Source organism: Ranitomeya variabilis, chromosome 1 (assembly GCF_051348905.1).
Source record: "Ranitomeya variabilis isolate aRanVar5 chromosome 1, aRanVar5.hap1, whole genome shotgun sequence".
NCBI classification, from domain to species: domain Eukaryota; kingdom Metazoa; phylum Chordata; class Amphibia; order Anura; family Dendrobatidae; genus Ranitomeya; species Ranitomeya variabilis.
The window spans coordinates 1,113,550,330-1,113,572,746 of NC_135232.1; the positions used below are offsets into that span (position 1 = coordinate 1,113,550,330).

The 22,417-nt window shown below is 47.4% G+C and overlaps 1 protein-coding gene across 3 annotated transcripts in view; it reads right to left on the reverse strand.

The window, feature by feature from the left end:
- The window catches only part of TACC3 (transforming acidic coiled-coil containing protein 3), a 41,418-nt gene extending 19,554 nt beyond the window's left edge, over positions 1-21,864 (reverse strand). Inside the window, exons 1-4 of one of the 3 annotated variants that reach the window (XM_077280198.1) lie at positions 21,715-21,864; positions 2,756-2,918; positions 2,538-2,674; positions 402-1,745 (exon numbers count right to left, since the gene is read on the reverse strand). In XM_077280198.1, the coding sequence (XP_077136313.1) occupies positions 402-1,745; positions 2,538-2,674; positions 2,756-2,918; positions 21,715-21,854 (1,784 nt within the window). In that variant the 5' untranslated portion in view covers positions 21,855-21,864. Of the gene's footprint in view, positions 1-401; positions 1,746-2,537; positions 2,675-2,755; positions 2,919-21,606 lie in introns of all 3 variants that reach the window. The other 2 variants (XM_077280199.1, XM_077280200.1) reach the window with 2 other exon arrangements.
- Positions 21,865-22,417: the final 553 nt, after the last annotated feature.

A 22,417-nucleotide genomic window follows, 5' to 3' on the forward strand; every position in this document is an offset into this window, starting at 1 on the left:
TCTGCCCTCAGCTGTGGCAGACGTCTTGGCGGAACGCACTAGCGTACAAGACGGTGTAAACCCGACAGGTCAATAAGGCATATAGTGATCAGCAGACGTGTCAGTTTTAGTAAATACGTTGGAACAATTCTCGGACTTTTGCTGTTCCTCCTGTCCTTTTTTTCAGTCTTTTCCAGATAGGAGAAAGGAGGAACAGCACAAGGCTCGCTGGGACAAGTATTTACCAGGACAGAGGTCAGGAAAGCCTGTAGGTCTGCTTTAGGAGAATTTACTTTTACCCAGATACAGTGCTTCTCCTAACTAGGAGAGGCACTGTATCAAGACCCAAGTTTAAACCAAGGTTTATCAGTGATCCCCTCCTCCCTTCAGATCTCCTACATAGTCTAATTCAAAGTTCTTACGTCTCAATGTTTCCTGATGCATCGCCGTCATCCTTCTTACTAGACTCCTCCACAGTCTCACCGGTGTCTGCCTTCGGTGGACTTTCCTCTTTCTTCACACATGGTGCATCGCCGGCCGCTTTCATCACTTTGGGGGAACCGGCAATCTTTGTCCCTCCGCTTCCGAAGGGATTGTAGTTGGGGTCGTCAAACTTGTCCCAGTCAAAGTTGTAAGATGCTTTGGGAACGATGACGTCCCCTTCAGGCTCTGACGGCTGAGGAGCAGCTTGTTCATTAGGTGTCTCTGGAACGGCTACTTTGGGAGCAACTTTCTTCTTAGCCAACGGTTTGACACCAAGACGCTTCCCCAACAATTTGGGCGGTAGCTTTTTGACAGTAGCATCGCCTCCTCCAAAGTCAAACTCCAGTTTCAACAGCTCACCTTTAGGATTGTCTCCATTGTCAGAAACTGGATTCATAGGGGAATTTTGCACTTTTGACCCACCAGTATTAAATGGATCAACACAATCAATTTGGTCAGGGTCAAATTTGTAGGTGGCTTTTGGGAGTGGGGGAGAATTTGGAACATCGGGTGGTGATGTATCGTCACCTGCACTATTAGGGTTTTGTACCACTCCTGCAGCAATGGTGTCCATACTAACAGATTCTGCCTCTTCTGGAGGACTGCCATCTACAGCTTCATCTGCTGCCATATTTGTTGGCTCCTCAGGGGCAGGGTTAGACTCCTCAGTCAGAGGTACTGTATCATCTAGAGAAGCTTTACCGGACACCTCAACACTTCCAGGGCAGAGCTGTACAATGACTGGAGAATCTGGATTTAATTGGGTAGCCCCCAATAAAGACATAGTTTGATCAGCAAGAGTAGTGTCAACAGGAGTCTCCCACACACTTTTCACCTCCAAGTCTGACAGAGGCTCAGCGAGGACACCGGCAGGAGGCTCAGCGAGGACACCGGCAGGAGGCTCAGCGAGGACACCGGCAGGAGGCTCAGCGAGGACACCGGCAGGAGGCTCAGCGAGGACACCGGCAGGAGGCTCAGCGAGGACACCGGCAGGAGGCTCAGCGAGGACACCGGCAGGAGGCTCAGCGAGGACACCGGCAGGAGGCTCAGCGAGGACACCGGCAGGAGGCTCAGCGAGGACACCGGCAGGAGGCTCAGCGAGGACACCGGCAGGAGGCTCAGCTTTCACAGGCGAATTCACCATTTTATTCCCACTTGTGAATGGATTGATATCCCCTAGGTTGTCAAAATCAATCGTGTACGCTCCCATGCTCATCAATTGAATCTCATCTTCAGGAAGGGTGGTGGGCTCACTTGTAATATTAGGGTCTCCTGAATTCAAACTGCAAATGGAAATAAATAGTAATCGGTAATGAGCAATAAATGCCCCGTTAACATAATACATGGAATATCGTCGTAATTCTCGATAGCAGTTTTACAAAACCATCACAACAATGCACCTTTTTAAAGGGGTTGTTCACCATGTTGAAATCAGTGGCCAATCGTTAGGTCATAAATATCAGATCATTGGGGGAGGTCTGACACCCGGTATCCCCACCAATCTGCTGTTACAAGCTCCAGAATAGGTGTTGAGCAACAGTACCTGACAACGACCACCAGTCTCCGGTGCTGTCAGCTGTCACAGTACCAGTGACCAGCTGATCGGTCGGGTGCCACGTTTTAGTCCGCCACTGAACTGATATTGATTATGTATGCTATGATAGACTTAATCTCAGTCCTGGATAACCCCTTTAAAAAAAGGCCCCAGACTGTAAACACCGCCGTGACCAGTGTTCGCCCTTATCTAACCCTATAGCAGTTTATGACAGTCCTAGTGACGACATAAAATCGGATGACAGGAAATGTTATGAGTCACTTTAGCTTTTTTTTTTTTTAGTTAGTTGTGACTCAAAATCTGGGCAAGTAACCTCACAGAACCCATGTAGTGCTCAAGTACAGCATCGTGGAGCCCCGGGAGCGTCTGACAAGCCATCACTGATCTTACTACTGCAGCCTTTCAGTTATGGAACATCATGTACGAGGTCGGACTATCTAAAGGGATGCTGTGATATTTATGACAGGAAGTGAAGGAACCGTCGACCAGCACAACTGCTAATGTTCTAGCGGAAACTCACCGGCTGGAGGAGAGGTGCAGCTGCTCCAGCGCCTGAGTGCAGTCGTCCAGCGTGAAGACGCCGTCCTGCTTGTTGGCCATGCTCGGAGTTACAATCCTGTGAGTCTGAGGATCCCTCATCGGCGTCTGAAACGTCACCTAAAAACCACAAGCACACGGTGAAACATGTGGCTGTAGACGACGCTTCCTGTGCTCGCCGGCCGCGCACACCCAGCATACCTTCATGCCTTTCACCACACTCTTCGGAGGCAGATTGTCCCTCTGTGAAGGACGCAGGATGGAGGGGCGGCCGGAGCCCGGAGGAGGGGTGAACAGGAAGTCGCACGGCTCTGCTGCTATGTCGCACCCAAAATTCTCATCATTTAATATCAGCAGACTCATCCTACAGGGAAACAAAGGACGGGGTGAGAAGGCTGAGAGCAAAACAGTCACTTACCGGACCCCCATCACTGCTCCGTCCTGCTGGCAGTGCCCCTGCCCCCACTGCAGATCACCTGGCTTCCTCTAGCTGAGGAGATTTTTCTGGCTGAGATGGAACATGACCGGTGCTGGCAGTCAGTGGCTGTGCGGTCACCCTCCACCCCACCAGGAGAGGAAGCCAGGAAACTTGTGGATGACCCAAGCTGTATGGAGAAGCAGCAGGGGTCCCGAAGGCACGTGTAACCCATTATTAATTCGTTTACAATCCTTTTAAAACCTCAAGGAGATGTCATGGAGAAAAAAAAAAACCTCAAGGGGTGACATGCGCCACATCTGGCATTTGATGGATTTGTCCACTAGGTGGCGCTGTGTAATAAGACATTATATTGGACTCATGCCGCTGGATCCGTTTTTTTTCCTCGGACTTGAATTACCGATGGATGGCTCATTTTTTCCCTAATTATTGCCTCATTTCTCACGATAAGTGGGGCACCAAATTTTTATGTTATTTTTCATAAAATTACGTAATCTAATTTATAAAATTCCAGATTGAGATTTCAGCGCCGTCAATTTTTCACAGAGCTGAAATCCCGATCTGTGCATGCACCAACTATGGTGCCATTTTATTGAAGTCTTGCACCCAATATTTAAAAAAAAAAAAAGGAGGCAGGCCAGTGACCTGTACAATAAGGAGGCAGATGGTGGTGAGGGGGCAGAGAACCAGGAGACACTGCCCCACGCCACCAAACACGTACATTTTATGAAAACTTCAGAAAGTGAATGTTCAGCAGCCACTCAATAGATCCCTTCACATCAGATATTAAATGAATCAGCATCACAGCGTTCTCTAACATTGTTGGTACTCACAGTAAAATCTGTTTCTCGTAGTCTTCATTGGCACAAGCACAGAATCATAGGATAGCTTGCTGCCACCTGTAGGCTGATACTATTATTACATAAATGAAAATTGGCTCCTCCCCAGCAGACTATACCTCACCTGCCAGCCTCAGGCTTCCTCAGTTCAGTGAGAACGCAGAAGCGGAAAAAAAAATAAAAATGAATTAAACCCACAAAAAAAAAAAAAAATACACCCACAGAGGAAAACAAAAAAAGCATGCCCAAATTGGTAACTAAGGGTTTGTGCTGTGTCCTCCAATGAAGACAATCAAAAAACAAATGTTACGGTAAGTACCAAAAATCTTAATTTCCCGGCCACTTCATTGGGAGACAAAAATGGGACGTCCTAAAGCTGTCCCTGGGGTGGGAAAATCAATAATATACTGTTGCTACCAATTTCTCAATTCTTGCCCAGTCGGAAGATTGTGCAACTGCAGTCTGGATGCAAGTCTTGGCAGGAAGATTTTGCAAAGAAGCAAAAAGGTGTGGACCCTGTAAAACTTGGAGGTGTTATGTACTAAGGACCATGTAGCTGCTTTACAGAATTGCTGAACTGATGCCTGGTAACAAATCGCCCAGGAAGCCCCCACCGACCGCCTACAGTGTGCCTTAACCCCAAGAGGAGTCAGCCGGGCCTTCGCCTTCTAGGCCTGAATGATGGCAGTTCTAATCCAACAAGCAATAGTTACCTTCGAGGCGGCCAGTCCCCTGCGAGGGTCTTCTGGTGTGAAAAACAAGGAGTCAAACTTTATAAATGGGGCAGTGGTTGATAGATGTTGTCAGGGATGAACAGTGGCATTTAATTTATGCAAAGCCTTCTCGAACTGATGACAAGGTGCAAGGCAAAATGAAGGCAAGACAATGTCCTCGTTATGAGGGCAGTGCGGCCACCCTGTTGCTGAATCCCCGCCCCGCACTGTGTTATTCATTATGCACAGTGCGGGGCGGGGATTCAGCAACAGGGTGGCCGCACTGCCCGCACAGTCGCAGTCAGGCACCCGGCATCTGAGCTATGACGGCCAATGAACACTGCGCCTGCCCCAGGCAGGCGCACACAGCGCAGGCGCCGGATTTAAGAAGAAACAGCGCGAAGGAGGCGGCGACCATCGCCCCTGAAGAGAAGAGTGACGGCAGTTGGGAGATTCATAGAGGAGGCTTCGGACTGCCTCCAGGTACATTGTCAGGTTTTTGTGGCAAACTTTAAAATGCTTTATTGAGGGATTAACTAAATCAAAAACTAAAAGAGCCACCTTGTTAGACTGCAGCATTACTGCTGCACAAGGTGGCTCTTTTAGTTTATAACGGCTGGAGGGGGTGACAGTGGCCCTTTAAGGTGAAAAGCCGAAACCACCTTGGGGAAGAAGGATTGAACAGGTCTCAACACTACCTTATCCTGGTGGAGGCAAGGTAAGGAGCTTGACAAGAAAGCTGCAAGATCCAATACGCTCCTAACAGTTGTGATGGCTATACGGAAAGCTACCTTATAAGCAAGATGAAGTGCAGAAATCTGAGGGGCTTAAAAAGTGGAGCCAGAAGAGCAGCCAAGACTAGATTAAGGTCCCACGGCTTGAGGGGGAGGTGGAAGTTAATCGTGCGCTAGACCTAACTAAAGAAGTGTCCGATCTGAGTTTTGCTGGCACATCTCCCTGAAATAAAACAGCCAAAGCAGACACCTGTCCCTTGAAAGAACTAAGCCAACCCTGACTCCCGGCCTGACCAAGAAGAAGTACAGAACAGGCAGAGAAAAACACATTGGAGAAATACCAAAAAACTCACCAGCAAAAGAAGGTTTTTCAAGTGTGGCGATATGTGCAATGAGGAGGCCATCTAGGCCCCGATCATGGCTTGGTTGACTGAAACCTGCTGCCCTCAATTGTGGCTTCAACAGCCATGTCATTAAATTGATAAGTTCTGCTGGAAAAATGGACCCAGAGACAGATCTGGATGGTGACGTAGAGTAAAAGGTACATCCACATACCAGGCACTCCTAGGCCAGTCTGGTGTGATGAGGATAACTAGAATCCCCTCTTCATTTACTTTGAGAAGTCAGGAAAGAAGAGGGAAAGGAGGAAATGGGTAAGGAAGGGAGACCTGAGACAAGGGAATTGCCAATGCGTCAACTGCAGCTGCCTGAGGATCCCAAGATCTTGCGACAAATCTTTGTACCTTGTGGTTTAATCTTGATGCCAACAGGTCCACATCTGGTGTGTCCCACTGACAACAATTCTGCTCTAAAAACCTCTGGGTGAAGAGCCCATCCTCCTGCATCTAGCAGCTCAAGAAATCTCATCCAGTTGTCCACTCCAGGTCTATGAATAGCTGAGATCAGAGGAAACTTATTCTCTGCCCATTTCAGCATCTCAGCCACCTCTGAAATAGCAGATAGATTCCACATCGCTCTTTGACTGTTCATATAAGCCACTGCTGTGGCATTGTCTGACTGAATCCTGATGGACAATCCTACAACCAGGTGTTGCCAATATAGAAGAGCCAGATGGATGGCTCTGAGCTCCAATACATTGATCGGAAGGAGTCTCTCCCAACTGTTCCAGGATCCCTGAAACAACAAGTGAAGGAAGACGGCCCAGCCATCTGATAAGGCTGACATTTGTGGTCAGGATCTGCCACTCGGTGGGGCGGAAGGAGCAACCCTGGGTTAATAGGGGCAAAGTCAACCACCACCTGAGAAACTGGTGCCAGCAAAGTGGAAGGAGGGCTGGACGGTGTAGAGATTGTTTCTACCTCCCCCAACAGGCCAACAGTGTGTTCGGTAAAGGCCTTGAATTAAATTGTGCAAACAGGACTGCCGCGAGCATTGCCATCATCTTCCCCAAAACTCATGTAAAACCAGAGAGCATGTTCCTGGCCCCTTCAGAATTTGGACAAAGAATGGCAGTGCTAGCCTTTTCTCCTCTGGAAGGAAGAATGACGCTTGAACTGTGTTGAACATGATCCCTAGAAACCAAAGCTGCTGTGTTGGAATTAACAGTCTTTGCCCTGTTGATGATCCATCCGAATTGTTCCAGGGAATCAAGACAATCTGAAAAGCGAATACCGTAAATCACTGATGAGTCAGAAAGATAGGTTCATGGAGATTAGGCATCCTGAATGCCTATGGAGGACAGAAACTCCCTGCCTCTGTGGATGCTGTGAATGACCGGAGTGACTCCATCCTGAAGTGACGTAGCTGCAGCCATTGGTTCAGCAGTCTTACATCCAGAATGGTTTGGTACGACCCATTCTTTTTGGGGAGGACAAATGGGTTTGAGTTGAACCCTCTGATTTATCCTGCTTGAATCAGGATGCTATGGCTTGATTGACTGGCTCTTATGGGGGAACGAGACTTGAAAAAAAAAAAAAAATATATATAGTTCTTACCGATAACGGTATTTCTCTGAGCCCATGACGGCACCACGGAGAGAGGGGATCCGCCCACCAAGGACAGGAAACCTACGGATAAAAAAGGCGGTACCACTCTCCTGCATCAGTTTGTTTACATAGAGAATGATGGGAGACTACTAAGGCATTTGTAATTTTTAACTCTTTAGCCTAATAAAATACCGCGTGACTAACTAAAAGTAGACTATAAATAGACTATGGCACTTTTTAAATGTGCACACCCATAAGTGAAGGGAGGGAATGTACGGGTGCCGTCATGGGCTCAGAGAAATACCGTTATCGGTAAGAACTATATTTTTCTCTGATCGCCCATGACGGCACCACGGAGAGAATTGCATAGATAGTACATTCAGGGAGGGACCACTGCTTCCAGAACCCTTTTACCGAAGGTAAGATCTGAGGAAGAGATTAGGTCCAATCTATAGTGCCTATAGAATGTGGATGGTGAGGACCAGGTAGCAGCTCTACATATCTGGTCTATAGAAGCTCCGGCCTTCTCCGCCCAGGAAGTCGCCACTGCTCTTGTCGAGTGAGCCTTAACCTCCCCGGGAACGGACATCCCACTTGCCGAGTATGAGAGACTGATGGCGTCCGTGATCCATCTTGCTATGGTGGCCTTAGAAGCTTTTTTCCCCTTCCGGGGACCCTGGAAACACAAACAGAGAGGAATCCTCCCTACTCTCTCTAGTGGCTTCTAGGTATTGTAAGAGACACCTTCTTACATCCAGAGTATGTAATGTTTGTTCCTCCTTATTTGTAGGGTTGGGACAGAAGGAGGGGAGAGATATCTCTTGAGACCTGTGAAATTTTGAAGCCACTTTCGGGAGATATGCTGGGTCTGTTTTTAAAATGACCCTATCCTCTAAAATTTGTGTGTAGGGGGCATTAACTGATAGAGCCTGCAAGTCGCTGACCCTACGGGCAGAAGTGAGGGCGACTAACAGAGCGGTTTTGAGAGACAAGTTTTTTATTGAAGTTTTGTGTAATGGTTCAAATGGTGGACTAGTCAGGGCTTTAAGGACCAAGTTTAAGTCCCATTGTGGAACCACTTTCACTGGCAGAGGCCTCGATCTTCCTGCTGCTCTGATGAACCTAGAGACCCACCTATTGAAGCTAAGTCAAAATTGAATAATGCTCCCAATGCTGCCACATGAACTTTTAGGGTACTGGTGGCTAAACCCATCTCCAAACCTTTTTGTAGGAACTCTAATATGGAATTAAGGGGAATGTCTCCCTATTTTTGCGCCTGAAGAAGACAAAAACTTTTTCCATATTTTGCCGTACTGTCTTGTTGTAACCGGCTTCCTACTTTTTAACAGAGTTGAGATTACACCTGAAGAGAACCCTCTGCTTTCTAATATCTTCCTCTCAAGAGCCAGGCTGTCAAGTGCAAGTTCTTGACTTGCGGATGACAAACCGGGCCCTGCGACAACAGATCCTGGAGGTCTGGTAATACCCACGGGTCGGATATTGACATTTCCCTCATCCATGAGAACCAAGGTCTCTTCGGCCAGAACGGGGCAATTAAGATGACCAGTGCCCCGTCCTCCCGAATCTTCCTCAGCACTGCTGGAATCAGAATGAGAGGAGGAAAGGCATAGACCAGATGGTGACCCCAAGAAATCAGGAAAGCGTCCACAGCTACTGGGTTCCCCAAGGGAGATAGGGAGCAGAAGGAGGCTACTTTTTTGTTTAAATGGCTCGCGAAGAGATCTATTTTGGGAACCCCCCATATTTTTGTATCTGAGTAAATATCACTGGATTTAGTTCCCATTCCCCCTGTTTTAGGCTGGAACGACTTAGAAAGTCTGCCTTGTAATTGTCTACCCCCTTTATGTGTAGGCTTGTCAGGGATAGAAGGTTGCTCTCGGCTATCTGAAGGATTGAGCTGGTCACTTCCATTAGATTTTTGGAACGGGTACCCCCTTGATCATTTAGGTAGGACACTACTACTTGATTGTCCGACATCACCCTTACATGGTGAGATTGAAGGACTCCCAGAAATTCCTGAAGGGCAAATTTCACTGCCAGGAGTTCCTTCATATTGGAGGAATTGTTTACAAGGGACGGAGACCAAATGCCCTGAGCTACTAGGTCGCCCAGATGAGCCCCCCACCCTGAGGGGCTTGCGTCCGTAGTTAGGACCTTCGAGATCGGAATTACCCATGGGACTCCCTGGGAAAGATTTTTCTGCAATGTCCACCAAGTCAGAGAGTGATTGGTGCGAGGAGACAATATTAACCGCTCGTCTAAATGTTCTCCTAGAAGGTTTTGCTCTGACAGTAGTTGCCATTGGAGATCTCTTGAATGTAGTTGGGCCCACTGGACCGCCGGGATGCAAGAGGTCATAGAGCCTAATAGGGACATGCCCTGACGGAGTGTTATGGAGGGGAGAGATTGTACTCTTAACGCTAGACTTTTTATTTTTTGTATTTTGCTCTCTGGGAGCCGACATTCCATTTGTTTGGAGTCTAGAGTGAGACCTAGGTACTCCTGAACCTGAGAAGGCACCAGTCTGGATTTCTCTAGGTTTATTAGCCAACCTAGATTTTTTAGAGAGTGAATCACTAGGTCTAGTTGGCTCTTGCAATGTTGCGGGGAGGAGCCTATCACCAGGAAGTCGTCCAGATATGGTACGATCAGGGTATTTTCTTCCCTGAGGTGCGCCATTACCTCCGCCACCAACTTTGTGAAAACTCTCGGGGCGATTGCTAAGCCAAATGGTAGAGCTGAGAACTGGAAGTGACTTAGGACTCCCTGGATGTGGACTGCCAGTCTGAGGAATTTTTGGTGGTCCTTGTGTATTGGGACGTGATAATATGCGTCCTTTAGGTCCAGGACCACCATGAAGCATTGAGGAAATAGCATCTTGATAGATGATTTTACTGTTTCCATCTTGAATGCTTGAACCTCTAGATAGTTGTTTAGGTTCTTTAAATTGATAATGGTCCTGAAGGAACCATCTGGCTTCTTCCTCAGGAAAAGAGGGGAATAGTACCCTTGCCCTCTTTCCTGAGGGGGGACTTCCAGGAGTACTCCTTTTTTTACTAACCCGACAACCTCGTTTTCTAACGTCAACTGCTCCTCTGCCGAGGTTCTTGTGGGCGTTATCTTGAAAGAGGGATGGGGGTACCTCTTGAATGTTAATCTCAGTCCCGACTCTATGATGTTTAGTATCCATCGACTTGAGGTAATCTTTTCCCAGGCTGGGAGAAAGAGAGATAACCTTCCCCCCACCTGGGGCGAACCTTCATTGTGAAGGTTTTTTGTTGTCATTGAGGTTATTAAAGATAAACCCCTTATTTTTGTTCTTTTTATCTTCCCATTTCCCCTGGTTTCTCCCCGTGTTCTTACGGAAAAACCTCTTGTTCCGAAAGGGCTTCCTATAAGAGGGGAGACCCAGAGGAGGGAAGGATTTTTTCTTGTCCCCCGCTTTTTCCAAGATGTCATCCAGGGTGGAACCGAACAGAAATTCTCCTTCACAGGGGATAGTGCACAGTTTTGTTTTCGTCTGTAGGTCGCCCGGCCAATTCTTAAGCCAGAGGGCGCGCCTGGCCGCATTAGCAAACCCTGCTGCTCTGGCGGATAGCCTGAGAGTCGGCCGAGGCATCAGCTAGGAAAGCCGCGGCCCCTCTCATTACAGGTAGTGTGTCTAGTATTGAGTCCCGGGAAGTTTTCCCCTTTAATTGGCCCTCTAGTTGGTTCAGCCAAATCATCAGGGAGCGTGAAGTACATGCTGCCGCTACTGCCGGCTTCAGGCCTCCACCCGCTGCCTCCCAGGTACCTTTGAGAAAGGCGTCTGCCTTTTTGTCCATGGGGTCTTTTAGGACCCCCATGTCTTCAAACGGGAGGGAAAATTTTTTTGAGGCCTTAGCGATTGCTACATCTAATTTGGGGGCCTTCTCCCAAAAGGAGCAGGATTCCTCCTCAAAGGGGTATTTTCATTTAGGCGTTAGAAGAGTCTTTTTCATAGGCTTCTTCCATTCTTTCTTAATTAAGGCTGCTATTGCTTCGTTAAGAGGGAAAGCTCTTCTCTTTCTTTGTTCCAGGCCCCCAAACATTATGTCTTGTACCGATTTTTTAGGGTGGGAGTCTACCAGACCCATGGTACTTCTCACGGCTTTTATGAGGCCATCAGTATCCTCTAGAGGGAAACAGTTATGTCCCCCCGAGGACGAAGTAGATGAAGAAGATGAGGTGGAGGAGTTGAAGGACACTGAATTCTCACTATCACTTCCTGATTTTGAGACGGGAGATGGGGACCTGAGTCTGGTTTTTCTCCTTTTTTTTTCCACTTTTTAGTGATCTGAAGGTGTCCTCTACTTGTTCTTTAATCAGGCTCTTAAGGTCTGTTGCAAACCCAGGAAGGTTTTCGGATAAAGTTTGCTGAATGCAAGTATTGCATAGTCTCTTATCCCATGTAGGTGGAAGATCCTCTCTACAGATGGCGCAACTTTTGTGCTTAGTTTTACATACGCTTTTCCTCCCCTATAAGAGACAAATAACAATCTTACTGTCTCTGACATTCACGAAGATCCACTTACCACCTCCAGGACCCATAAATACCGGTTGGGGATTGTCTGCCTCTGGCTTCTTCCCCGACGCCGTACTGGACTCCTTACTGTGCCGGGACCTTTGGCGTTCTTTGCTGGTGTCCTGGTGCCCTTTCTGCTGTCGCCTCTTTTGCTGCTGCGGCGGCGATGCTACAGGTGGAGGTGACTCGGGCTGAGGTGATATCGGGTCGCTCATACTGCTGCTGGTCTGCTTATGCTGAGCTGACACTGCGGCACTACTACTCATGAGGCTCTTTTGCTTATTACAGCAGAGCCACTGGGAGGATGTGGATTCCTAAATTTAAACTCCCCCGCCGCTTCTGCGCAGTCCACGGGGAGGAGCGCCGAACACCGCCTATTAGCTCGGCGCTCACCGCCGGCGCCTGCGCAGATTGCTTCTAGTGCCCGAGCGGCGCCCATCAGCGCCTGCGCAGACCGCACCCGGCGCTCAAGCGTCGCCCCTCAGCGCCTGCGCAGACCGCGCCGCCCGAGCTCCCGCGAGACCAGCTGGATCCCGGGCATGCGCCGACTTTCAAGATGGCGCCCGGGAAGCATTTATGGCGCAGCTGACCGGCGCCCCCGGTCCTATGCAGCCCTTGTAGCGCGTTCCTCTGCACGCCCGATGGCGGTGCAGCGTGCAGACTCATGCTTGTTCAGGGAGGGTCGCGCTGCACCTCCCGCAACCACAGAGGGACCCCCCTGGATCGTTGCTGCTGCTGCATCTTACCTGGGGAGGTGACCGCGACTCCTTGTCACCTCCCCCGCACACCCTGTCGCCCCTGGCTCCCAGCGGTGGCACTTCGGGTCACCACCCTAGCCGAGGCAGAGGGACCCCAGCTGCCTTGAATCGGACTGGATGGCCCCGGAATTCCAACGTCGAACTGGTAAGTCCGTAGGTCTCCCATCAAGGACAGGAAACCAACTGATGCAGGAGAGTGGTACCGCCTTTTTTATCCGTAGGTTTCCTGTCCTTGGTGGGCGGATCCCCTCTCTCCGTGGTGCCGTCATGGGCGATCAGAGAAAAAACAAAACACCTCATGGAAAAGTGACAAACTATACTGTAGCCAGAAGAGACTACATCTACGACCCATAAATGGCTGACTGCCCCCAGCCATGCCTCCGTGAAGAGGAGGCAGCCATCCAACCAGGAAGAATCCTCAAGTGGGAGGTTCCTGTCAGATGTTAGCTCCTCTACTGCCTCCGGAGGGCTTACCACCCGAACAGAGGGAACACACGATGGGACTAAATTTAAAAGGATGATCTTCTTGACCTCTGGGAGACTGGGTCTGACCATACTACCAGAATCCACCAATGCTGGAAACTAATGAGGGGCAGAAATGCAAAGACCCCAGGCTTCGAAATAGACAGCTGGGTCTGGCCTGGGGAAGCACGGTGCTTCTGACACCCGTGGAATCAGCAATGACCTTGTCCAATTTAGTTCCAAACAGACCTTGTCACGCGCTTGACTCTCCTAAGGAAACATGTTTTAGTGGAGGACAGGGTGGAATCATCTATCACCACCTCCAGAGAACTAGAGAGGAGTCAACAGACACCAGACCATCTCCCTCATCTTCTCCTGATTGTTCCACTCCTGGTTCTGGCTTACACATACTGACCAAATACTGAAGGTGTGACTGTGGCCTAACAAAGGCTCTGCACTGGAACTAGAGTCTGAGGGTTGAGGGAAGAGTACTTCCTAAGAGGGGGAGAAAGATCATAGACTTGTTCCAGAGAGGGAGACCTGGAGGATGAGGTAAAGCGAGGCCACTCAGATATCAGGCAAGACTGGCCATACTGGCAGGAGGGTCCGACTCACAGCAGCGGTCAGAGATCCCAAGGCAGCAGCCACCATTGTCGGATGCTCCACAACAGTAACTAGTGTCCTTGACAAACTGGTTAGTTCAGCTACTGACGGAGCTAGATTACAAGCCCAAGCACATGGGGCAATACTCTTCTCCCATTACAGAGCTCCCTTGAGCAGGCACAAGCAGTGAGGGAGGCAGAGGAGTACAGGAGATATAGTAGGCCATCGATTAGCTTGTAATGTTTTTCAAAGGGCAAACATACATAAGTGACTAGTGCGGGCTGCGCTGATGGGCTTGCGTAGTCTTCTCTGGACCCCAAGGTTATAAGAGCGGGGAAAAATGACAGTGAGCAGTGCTTTAAGAAAAGTTGCTGAGGAGAACCAAATACTAGTCCCCAGATGTCAACAGTCTACCCTGTCCACGGTTTCAGAAGAGAAACGCTGTGTTGCTTGTGTCTGTTGCTCTCTGGTGAGAGGCAAAAGCAGGATAGCACGTGGGGATCCCACACAGGAGCCACGGCAGCAGCAATGCCAGCTGCACAGGACCGCTGCACCAAGCAAGCCAACACCACCGCGCAATCCACCCCACCTAACCCATGTCATCGCACGACCCCAGCATGGAGAGTAGAGGGTGATACATGGAGGGCAGACCGAAACGGCATGCTGCACAGAAAAAAATTGCCTAGTGCGCTTGGCAGGACTCTGCAACCAGGCATCACAGGCCCGAACCTCTCCTCGCTGGACCTACCCTACCTTAATTAGAGGAGGTGAAACAGTGAGTAAGGGGGGTGGGGAGAGGATCTCACGTGTCCCAAAAATCCTAAATCCAACGTTCTGTTCCATGCTACACACGCGCACTATGTGGGGTGGGTGGGCAGGCAGGCACTGGCTGGCGCATGGGCCACCTCCCCAGTACCCAACCACTGACAGTACCAAGGTACTCTAGTTCGGCCATTCTGACACAAGAGGATACGGGTTGCACAGTTACAGCCTGCACTCCGTCACTACATGGGTGAAACAGATTTAAGAAACCTGTTATAGGGCTCAACCAAAGGTATACCGTAACTATCTACTAAGGAAACAAGTACGCATAGAAAAGGATCACCATAAAAATGACAAGAAAGTCATTGATACAGCAAGATACATGCAAACGTGGGTGAAGCAGAGCGCACAATTGCACCTCGTTACCCTGAACACGATCCAGCTGAAAAGCAAAAAGACGGTTAACACCTAACGAATAAAGCAGGTCTGATACCAACCTAGCCAAAACTGAGGGAGCCTCAGGCTGGCAGGCGAAGTACAGTCTGCAAAGGATGAGCCAGTTTTAATTTAAAAAGTAATATAGTGTCAACCTCCAGGTGGCAGCAGACCATCCCACTGTTCTTTGTGTCCCCAAACAAGCAGCAGAGAATTTTGTTTTTTAATCCAATTTCCCCTGTAACTGGGGCTGGTATATTAGCCCCAGTTACAGTGGAAATTCACCCATCTGCCTGCATAACAGCTGGCCGGATCTCCCAGAACCAAAGCAGTTCCTGCTCCTTCCTTAAACCCAGTGATCACATGACCGATGGGACTGTAAGAGTAAGCGCTGTCAGCACCGCCTATTCTGTATACACTTGTCTCCGTATACACAGCGATCAGGAAGGAAGAGTCGGTAATAAACCATCTGTGCCCGACAGCCGGCTCCCACAACTCCACCACAGCAGAATAGTGAGTGCAGCTCTGGGGTATAATACAGGATGTAAGTCAGGATCAGTACAGGATCAGTAATGTAATGTATGTACACAGTGACTGCACCAGCAGAATAGTGAGTGCAGCTCTGGAGTATAATACAAGATGTAACTCAGGATCAGTAATGTAATGTATGTACACAGCGACTGCACCAGCAGAATAGTGAGTGCAGCTCTGGGGTATAATACAGGATGTAACTCAGGATCAGTAATGTATCTACACAGTGACTGCACCAGCAGAATAGTGAGTGCAGCTCTGGGGTATAATACAAGATGTAACTCAGGATCAGTAATGTAATGTATGTACACAGTGACTGCACCAGCAGAATAGTGAGTGCAGCTCTGGGGTATAATACAGGATGTAACTCAGGATCAATAATGTAATGTATGTATACAGTGACTGCACCAGCAGAATAGTGAGTGCAGCTCTGGAGTATAATACAAGATGTAACTCAGGATCAGTAATGTATGTACACAGCGACTGCACCAGCAGAATAGTGAGTGCAGCTCTGGGGTATAATACAGGATGTAACTCAGGATCAGTAATGTAATGTATGTACACAGTGACTGCACCAGCAGAATAGTGAGTGCAGCTCTGGGGTATAATACAGGATGTAACTCAGGATCAGTAATGTAATGTATGTACACAGTGACTGCACCAGCAGAATAGTGAGTGCAGCTCTGGAGTATAATACAAGATGTAACTCAGGATCAGTAATGTAATGTATGTACACAGTGACTGCACCAGCAGAATAGTGAGTGCAGCTCTGGGATATAATACAGGAGGTAACTCAGGATCAGTAATGTAATGTATGTTCACAGTGACTGCACCAGTAGAATAGCGAGTGCAGCTCTGGAGTATAATACAAGATGTAACTCAGGATCAGTAATGTATGTACACAGTGACTGCACCAGCAGAATAGTGAGGGCAGCTCTGGGGTATAATACAGGATATAACTCAGGATCAGTAATGTAATGTATGTACACAGTGACTGCACCAGCAGAATAGTGAGTGCAGCTCTGGAGTATAATACAAGATGTAACTCAGGATCAGTAATGTAATGTATGTACACAGTGACTGCACCAGCAGAATAGTGAGTGCAGCTCTGGGGTATAATACATGAGGTAACTCAGGATCAGTGATGTATGTACACAGTGACTGCACCAGCAAAATAGTGAGTGCAGCTCTGGAGTATAATACAGGATGTAACTCAGGATCAGTAATGTAATGTATGTACACAGTGACTGCACCAGCAAGAAAGTGAGTGCAGCTCTGGGGTATAATACAGGATGTAACTCAGGATCAGTAATGTATGTACACAGTGACTGCACCAGCAGAATAGTGAGTGCAGCTCTGGAGTATAATACAAGATGTAACTCAGGATCAGTAATGTAATGTATGTACACAGTGACTGCACCAGCAGAATAGTGAGTGCAGGTCTGGGGTATAATACATGAGGTAACTCAGGATCAGTAATGTATGTACACAGTGACTGCACCAGCAAAATAGTGAGTGCAGCTCTGGAGTATAATACAGGATGTAACTCAGGATCAGTAATGTAATGTATGTACACAGTGACTGCACCAGCAGAATAGTGAGTGCAGCTCTGGGGTATAATACAGGGTGTAACTCAGGATCAGTAATGTAATGTATGTACACAGTGACTGCACCAGCAGAATAGTGAGTGCAGCTCTGGGATATAATACAGGATGTAACTCAGGATCAGTAATGTATCTACACAGTGACTGCACCAGCAGAATAGTGAGTGCAGCTCTGGGGTATAATACAAGATGTAACTCAGGATCAGTAATGTAATGTATGTACACAGTGACTGCACCAGCAGAATAGTGAGTGCAGCTCTGGGGTATAATACAGGATGTAACTCAGGATCAGTAATGTAATGTATGTACACAGTGACTGCACCAGCAGAATAGTGAGTGCAGCTCTGGGATATAATACAGGAGGTAACTCAGGATCAGTAATGTAATGTATGCTCACAGTGACTGCACCAGTAGAATAGCGAGTGCAGCTCTGGAGTATAATACAAGATGTAACTCAGGATCAGTAATGTATGTACACAGTGACTGCACCAGCAGAATAGTGAGGGCAGCTCTGGGGTATAATACAGGATATAACTCAGGATCAGTAATGTAATGTATGTACACAGTGACTGCACCAGCAGAATAGTGAGTGCAGCTCTGGGATATAATACATGAGGTAACTCAGGATCAGTGATGTATGTACACAGTGACTGCACCAGCAAGAAAGTGAGTGCAGCTCTGGGGTATAATACAGGATGTAACTCAGGATCAGTAATGTATGTACACAGTGACTGCACCAGCAGAATAGTGAGTGCAGCTCTGGAGTATAATACAAGATGTAACTCAGGATCAGTAATTTAATGTATGTACACAGTGACTGCACCAGCAGAATAGTGAGTGCAGCTCTGGGGTATAATACATGAGGTAACTCAGGATCAGTAATGTATGTACACAGTGACTGCACCAGCAAAATAGTGAGTGCAGCTCTGGAGTATAATACAGGATGTAACTCAGGATCAGTAATGTAATGTATGTACACAGTGACTGCACCAGCAGAATAGTGAGTGCAGCTCTGGGGTATAATACAGGATGTAACTCAGGATCAGTAATGTAATGTATGTACACAGTGACTGCACCAGCAGAATAGTGAGTGCAGCTCTGGGGTATAATACAGGGTGTAACTCAGGATCAGTAATGTAATGTATGTACACAGTGACTGCACCAGCAGAATAGTGAGTGCAGCTCTGGGATATAATACAGGATGTAACTCAGGATCAGTAATGTATCTACACAGTGACTGCACCAGCAGAATAGTGAGTGCAGCTCTGGGGTATAATACAAGATGTAACTCAGGATCAGTAATGTAATGTATGTACACAGTGACTGCACCAGCAGAATAGTGAGTGCAGCTCTGGGGTATAATACAGGATGTAACTCAGGATCAGTAATGTAATGTATGTACACAGTGACTGCACCAGCAGAATAGTGAGTGCAGCTCTGGAGTATAATACAAGATGTAACTCAGGATCAGTAATGTAATGTATGTACACAGTGACTGCACCAGCAGAATAGTGAGTGCAGCTCTGGGATATAATACAGGAGGTAACTCAGGATCAGTAATGTAATGTATGCTCACAGTGACTGCACCAGTAGAATAGCGAGTGCAGCTCTGGAGTATAATACAAGATGTAACTCAGGATCAGTAATGTATGTACACAGTGACTGCACCAGCAGAATAGTGAGGGCAGCTCTGGGGTATAATACAGGATATAACTCAGGATCAGTAATGTAATGTATGTACACAGTGACTGCACCAGCAGAATAGTGAGTGCAGCTCTGGAGTATAATACAAGATGTAACTCAGAATCAGTAATGTAATGTATGTACACAGTGACTGCACCAGCAGAATAGTGAGTGCAGCTCTGGGGTATAATACATGAGGTAACTCAGGATCAGTGATGTATGTACACAGTGACTGCACCAGCAAAATAGTGAGTGCAGCTCTGGGGTATAATACAGGATGTAACTCAGGATCAGTAATGTATGTACACAGTGACTGCACCAGCAGAATAGTGAGTGCAGCTCTGGAGTATAATACAAGATGTAACTCAGGATCAGTAATGTAATGTATGTACACAGTGACTGCACCAGCAGAATAGTGAGTGCAGCTCTGGGGTATAATACATGAGGTAACTCAGGATCAGTAATGTATGTACACAGTGACTGCACCAGCAAAATAGTGAGTGCAGCTCTGGAGTATAATACAGGATGTAACTCAGGATCAGTAATGTAATGTATGTACACAGTGACTGCACCAGCAGAATAGTGAGTGCAGCTCTGGGGTATAATACAGGATGTAACTCAGGATCAGTAATGTAATGTATGTACACAGTGACTGCACCAGCAGAATAGTGAGTGCAGCTCTGGGGTATAATACAGGATGTAACTCAGGATCAGTAATGTAATGTATGTACACAGTGACTGCACCAGCAGAATAGTGAGTGCAGCTCTGGGGTATAATACAGGATGTAACTCAGGATCAGTAATGTAATGTATGTACACAGTGACTGCACCAGCAGAATAGTGAGTGCAGCTCTGGGGTATAATACAGGATGTAACTCAGGATCAATAATGTAATGTATGTACACAGTGACTGCACCAGCAGAATAGTGAGTGCAGCTCTGGGGTATAATACAGGATGTAACTCAGGATCAATAATGTAATGTATGTATACAGTGACTGCACCAGCAGAATAGTGAGTGCAGCTCTGGAGTATAATACAAGATGTAACTCAGGATCAGTGATGTAATGTATGTACACAGTGACTGCACCAGCAGAATAGTGAGTGCAGCTCTGGGGTATAATACATGAGGTAACTCAGGATCAGTAATGTATGTACACAGTGACTGCACCAGCAAAATAGTGAGGGCAGCTCTGGGGTATAATACAGGATGTAACTCAGGATCAGTAATGTAATGTATGTACACAGTGACTGCACCAGCAGAATAGTGAGTGCAGCTCTGGAGTATAATACAGGATGTAACTCAGGATCAGTAATGTAATGTATGTACACAATGACTGCACCAGCAGAATAGTGAGGGCAGCTCTGGGGTATAATACATGAGGTAACTCAGGATCAGTAATGTATGTACACAGTGACTGCACCAGCAAAATAGTGAGGGCAGCTCTGGGGTATAATACAGGATGTAACTCAGGATCAGTAATGTAATGTAATGTATGTACACAGTGACTGCACCAGCAGAATAGTGAGTGCAGCTCTGGGGTATAATACAGGATGTAACTCAGGATCAGTAATGTAAAGTATGTACACAGTGACTGCACCAGCAGAATAATGAGTGCAGCTCTGGGGTATAATACAGGATGTAACTCAGGATCAGTAATGTAATGTATGTACACAGTGACTGCACCAGCAGAATAGTGAGTGCAGCTCTGGAGTATAATACAGGATGTAACTCAGGATCAGTAATGTAATGTATGTACACAATGACTGCACCAGCAGAATAGTGAGTGCAGCTCTGGGGTATAATACAGGATGTAACTCAGGATCAATAATGTAATGTATGTATACAGTGACTGCACCAGCAGAATAGTGAGTGCAGCTCTGGAGTATAATACAAGATGTAACTCAGGATCAGTGATGTAATGTATGTACACAGTGACTGCACCAGCAGAATAGTGAGTGCAGCTCTGGGGTATAATACAGGATGTAACTCAGGATCAGTAATGTAAAGTATGTACACAGTGACTGCACCAGCAGAATAATGAGTGCAGCTCTGGGGTATAATACAGGATGTAACTCAGGATCAGTAATGTAATGTATGTACACAGTGACTGCACCAGCAGAATACTGAGTGCAGCTCTGGGGTATAATACAGGATGTAACTCAGGATCAGTAATGTAATGTATGTACACAGTGACTGCAGCAGCAGAATAGTGAGTGCAGCTCTGGGGTATAATACAGGATGTAACTCAGGATCAGTAATGTAATGTATGTACACAGTGACTGCACCAGCAGAATAGTGAGTGCAGCTCTGGAGTATAATACAGGATGTAACTCAGGATCAGTAATATAATGTATGTACACAGTGACTGCACCAGCAGAATAGTGAGTGCAGCTCTGGAGTATAATACAGGATGTAACTCAGGATCAGTGATGTAATGTATGTACACAGTGACTGCACCAGCAGAATAGTGAGTGCAGCTCTGGAGTATAATACAGGATGTAACTCAGGATCAGTGATGTAATGTATGTACACAGTGACTGCACCAGCAGAATAGTGAGTGCAGCTCTGGGGTATAATACAGGATGTAACTCAGGATCAATAATGTAATGTATGTATACAGTGACTGCACCAGCAGAATAGTGAGTGCAGCTCTGGAGTATAATACAAGATGTAACTCAGGATCAGTGATGTAATGTATGTACACAGTGACTGCACCAGCAGAATAGTGAGTGCAGCTCTGGAGTATAATACAGGATGTAACTCAGGATCAGTGATGTAATGTATGTACACAGTGACTGCACCAGCAGAATAGTGAGTGCAGCTCTGGAGTATAATACAGGATGTAAGTCAGGATCAGTTATGTAATGTATGTACACAGTGACTGCACCAGCAGAATAGTGAGCGCAGCTCTGGAGTATAATACAGTATATGACCAGTCCATAGAAGTGATTGTAGTCGGACACAGGCCCCGCATTACTACCGTATAACGCCGCCACACGTTCACTTCCCATGTACCGCTCACACAACGCCCAGCCTCCCCAGTCCCCGCGGTCACTCACAGCAGCACGTCCTGTCCGGCGCACATTACCTGCCGCGTTGCTCGGTGCCGCTATTTAACCCCACGTCTCGCTCTCCTCCGCCGTACACCGCGCTGCTGCAGAGTCTGTTTGAATTTCGACAGTTCGCGGAATGTGACCAATCAGAAGCCAGGGAGGGTGAACATGTCATGACGCAAATACGAACCCACTAATCAGAGTTCAGGAAAGCGCTTCTGCAGACGTAAGCGTCGGGAGCGAGCGTAGAAAGCAGCGCATGCGTGCTGCACGGTCAGAGGGCTGTAGTTCTGTAGTGACGTCATCCCTTGACAACAGGGCTGATATTTACAGCTGAGGCAAAAAGCACTTTACGGTCACAGAACTGTACTGTCGCGATGTAATCACTGCCCACAACTCTGTGAGGTCACAGGGCAAAGCAGTGCAAGCAAAATCAGCTGGTGTCACGTGGTCATTAACCCCTTGAAGCCGTGTTTCACATTTTTCCTCCATTCCTTTTTTAGTCTTCTTAGGACAAGTTGTTAACTGCGGGACGAGCTGTAGTCCTGAATGACGTCATTCATTTTGGAAATAGAATGTGCTGAAAAGCGGGAAAACAATCCAAGTGCGGTGAAAGTGTGAAAAAACAGCATTTTCTGTCTCATGTCATGGGCTTGGTGCAATGCTCCCTTGTGGTAGAGAGGGTCCTGTCGCTTCTCTTACGGGGGCAGCCCGCTGAGGTCTTTCCAAAGTTACATG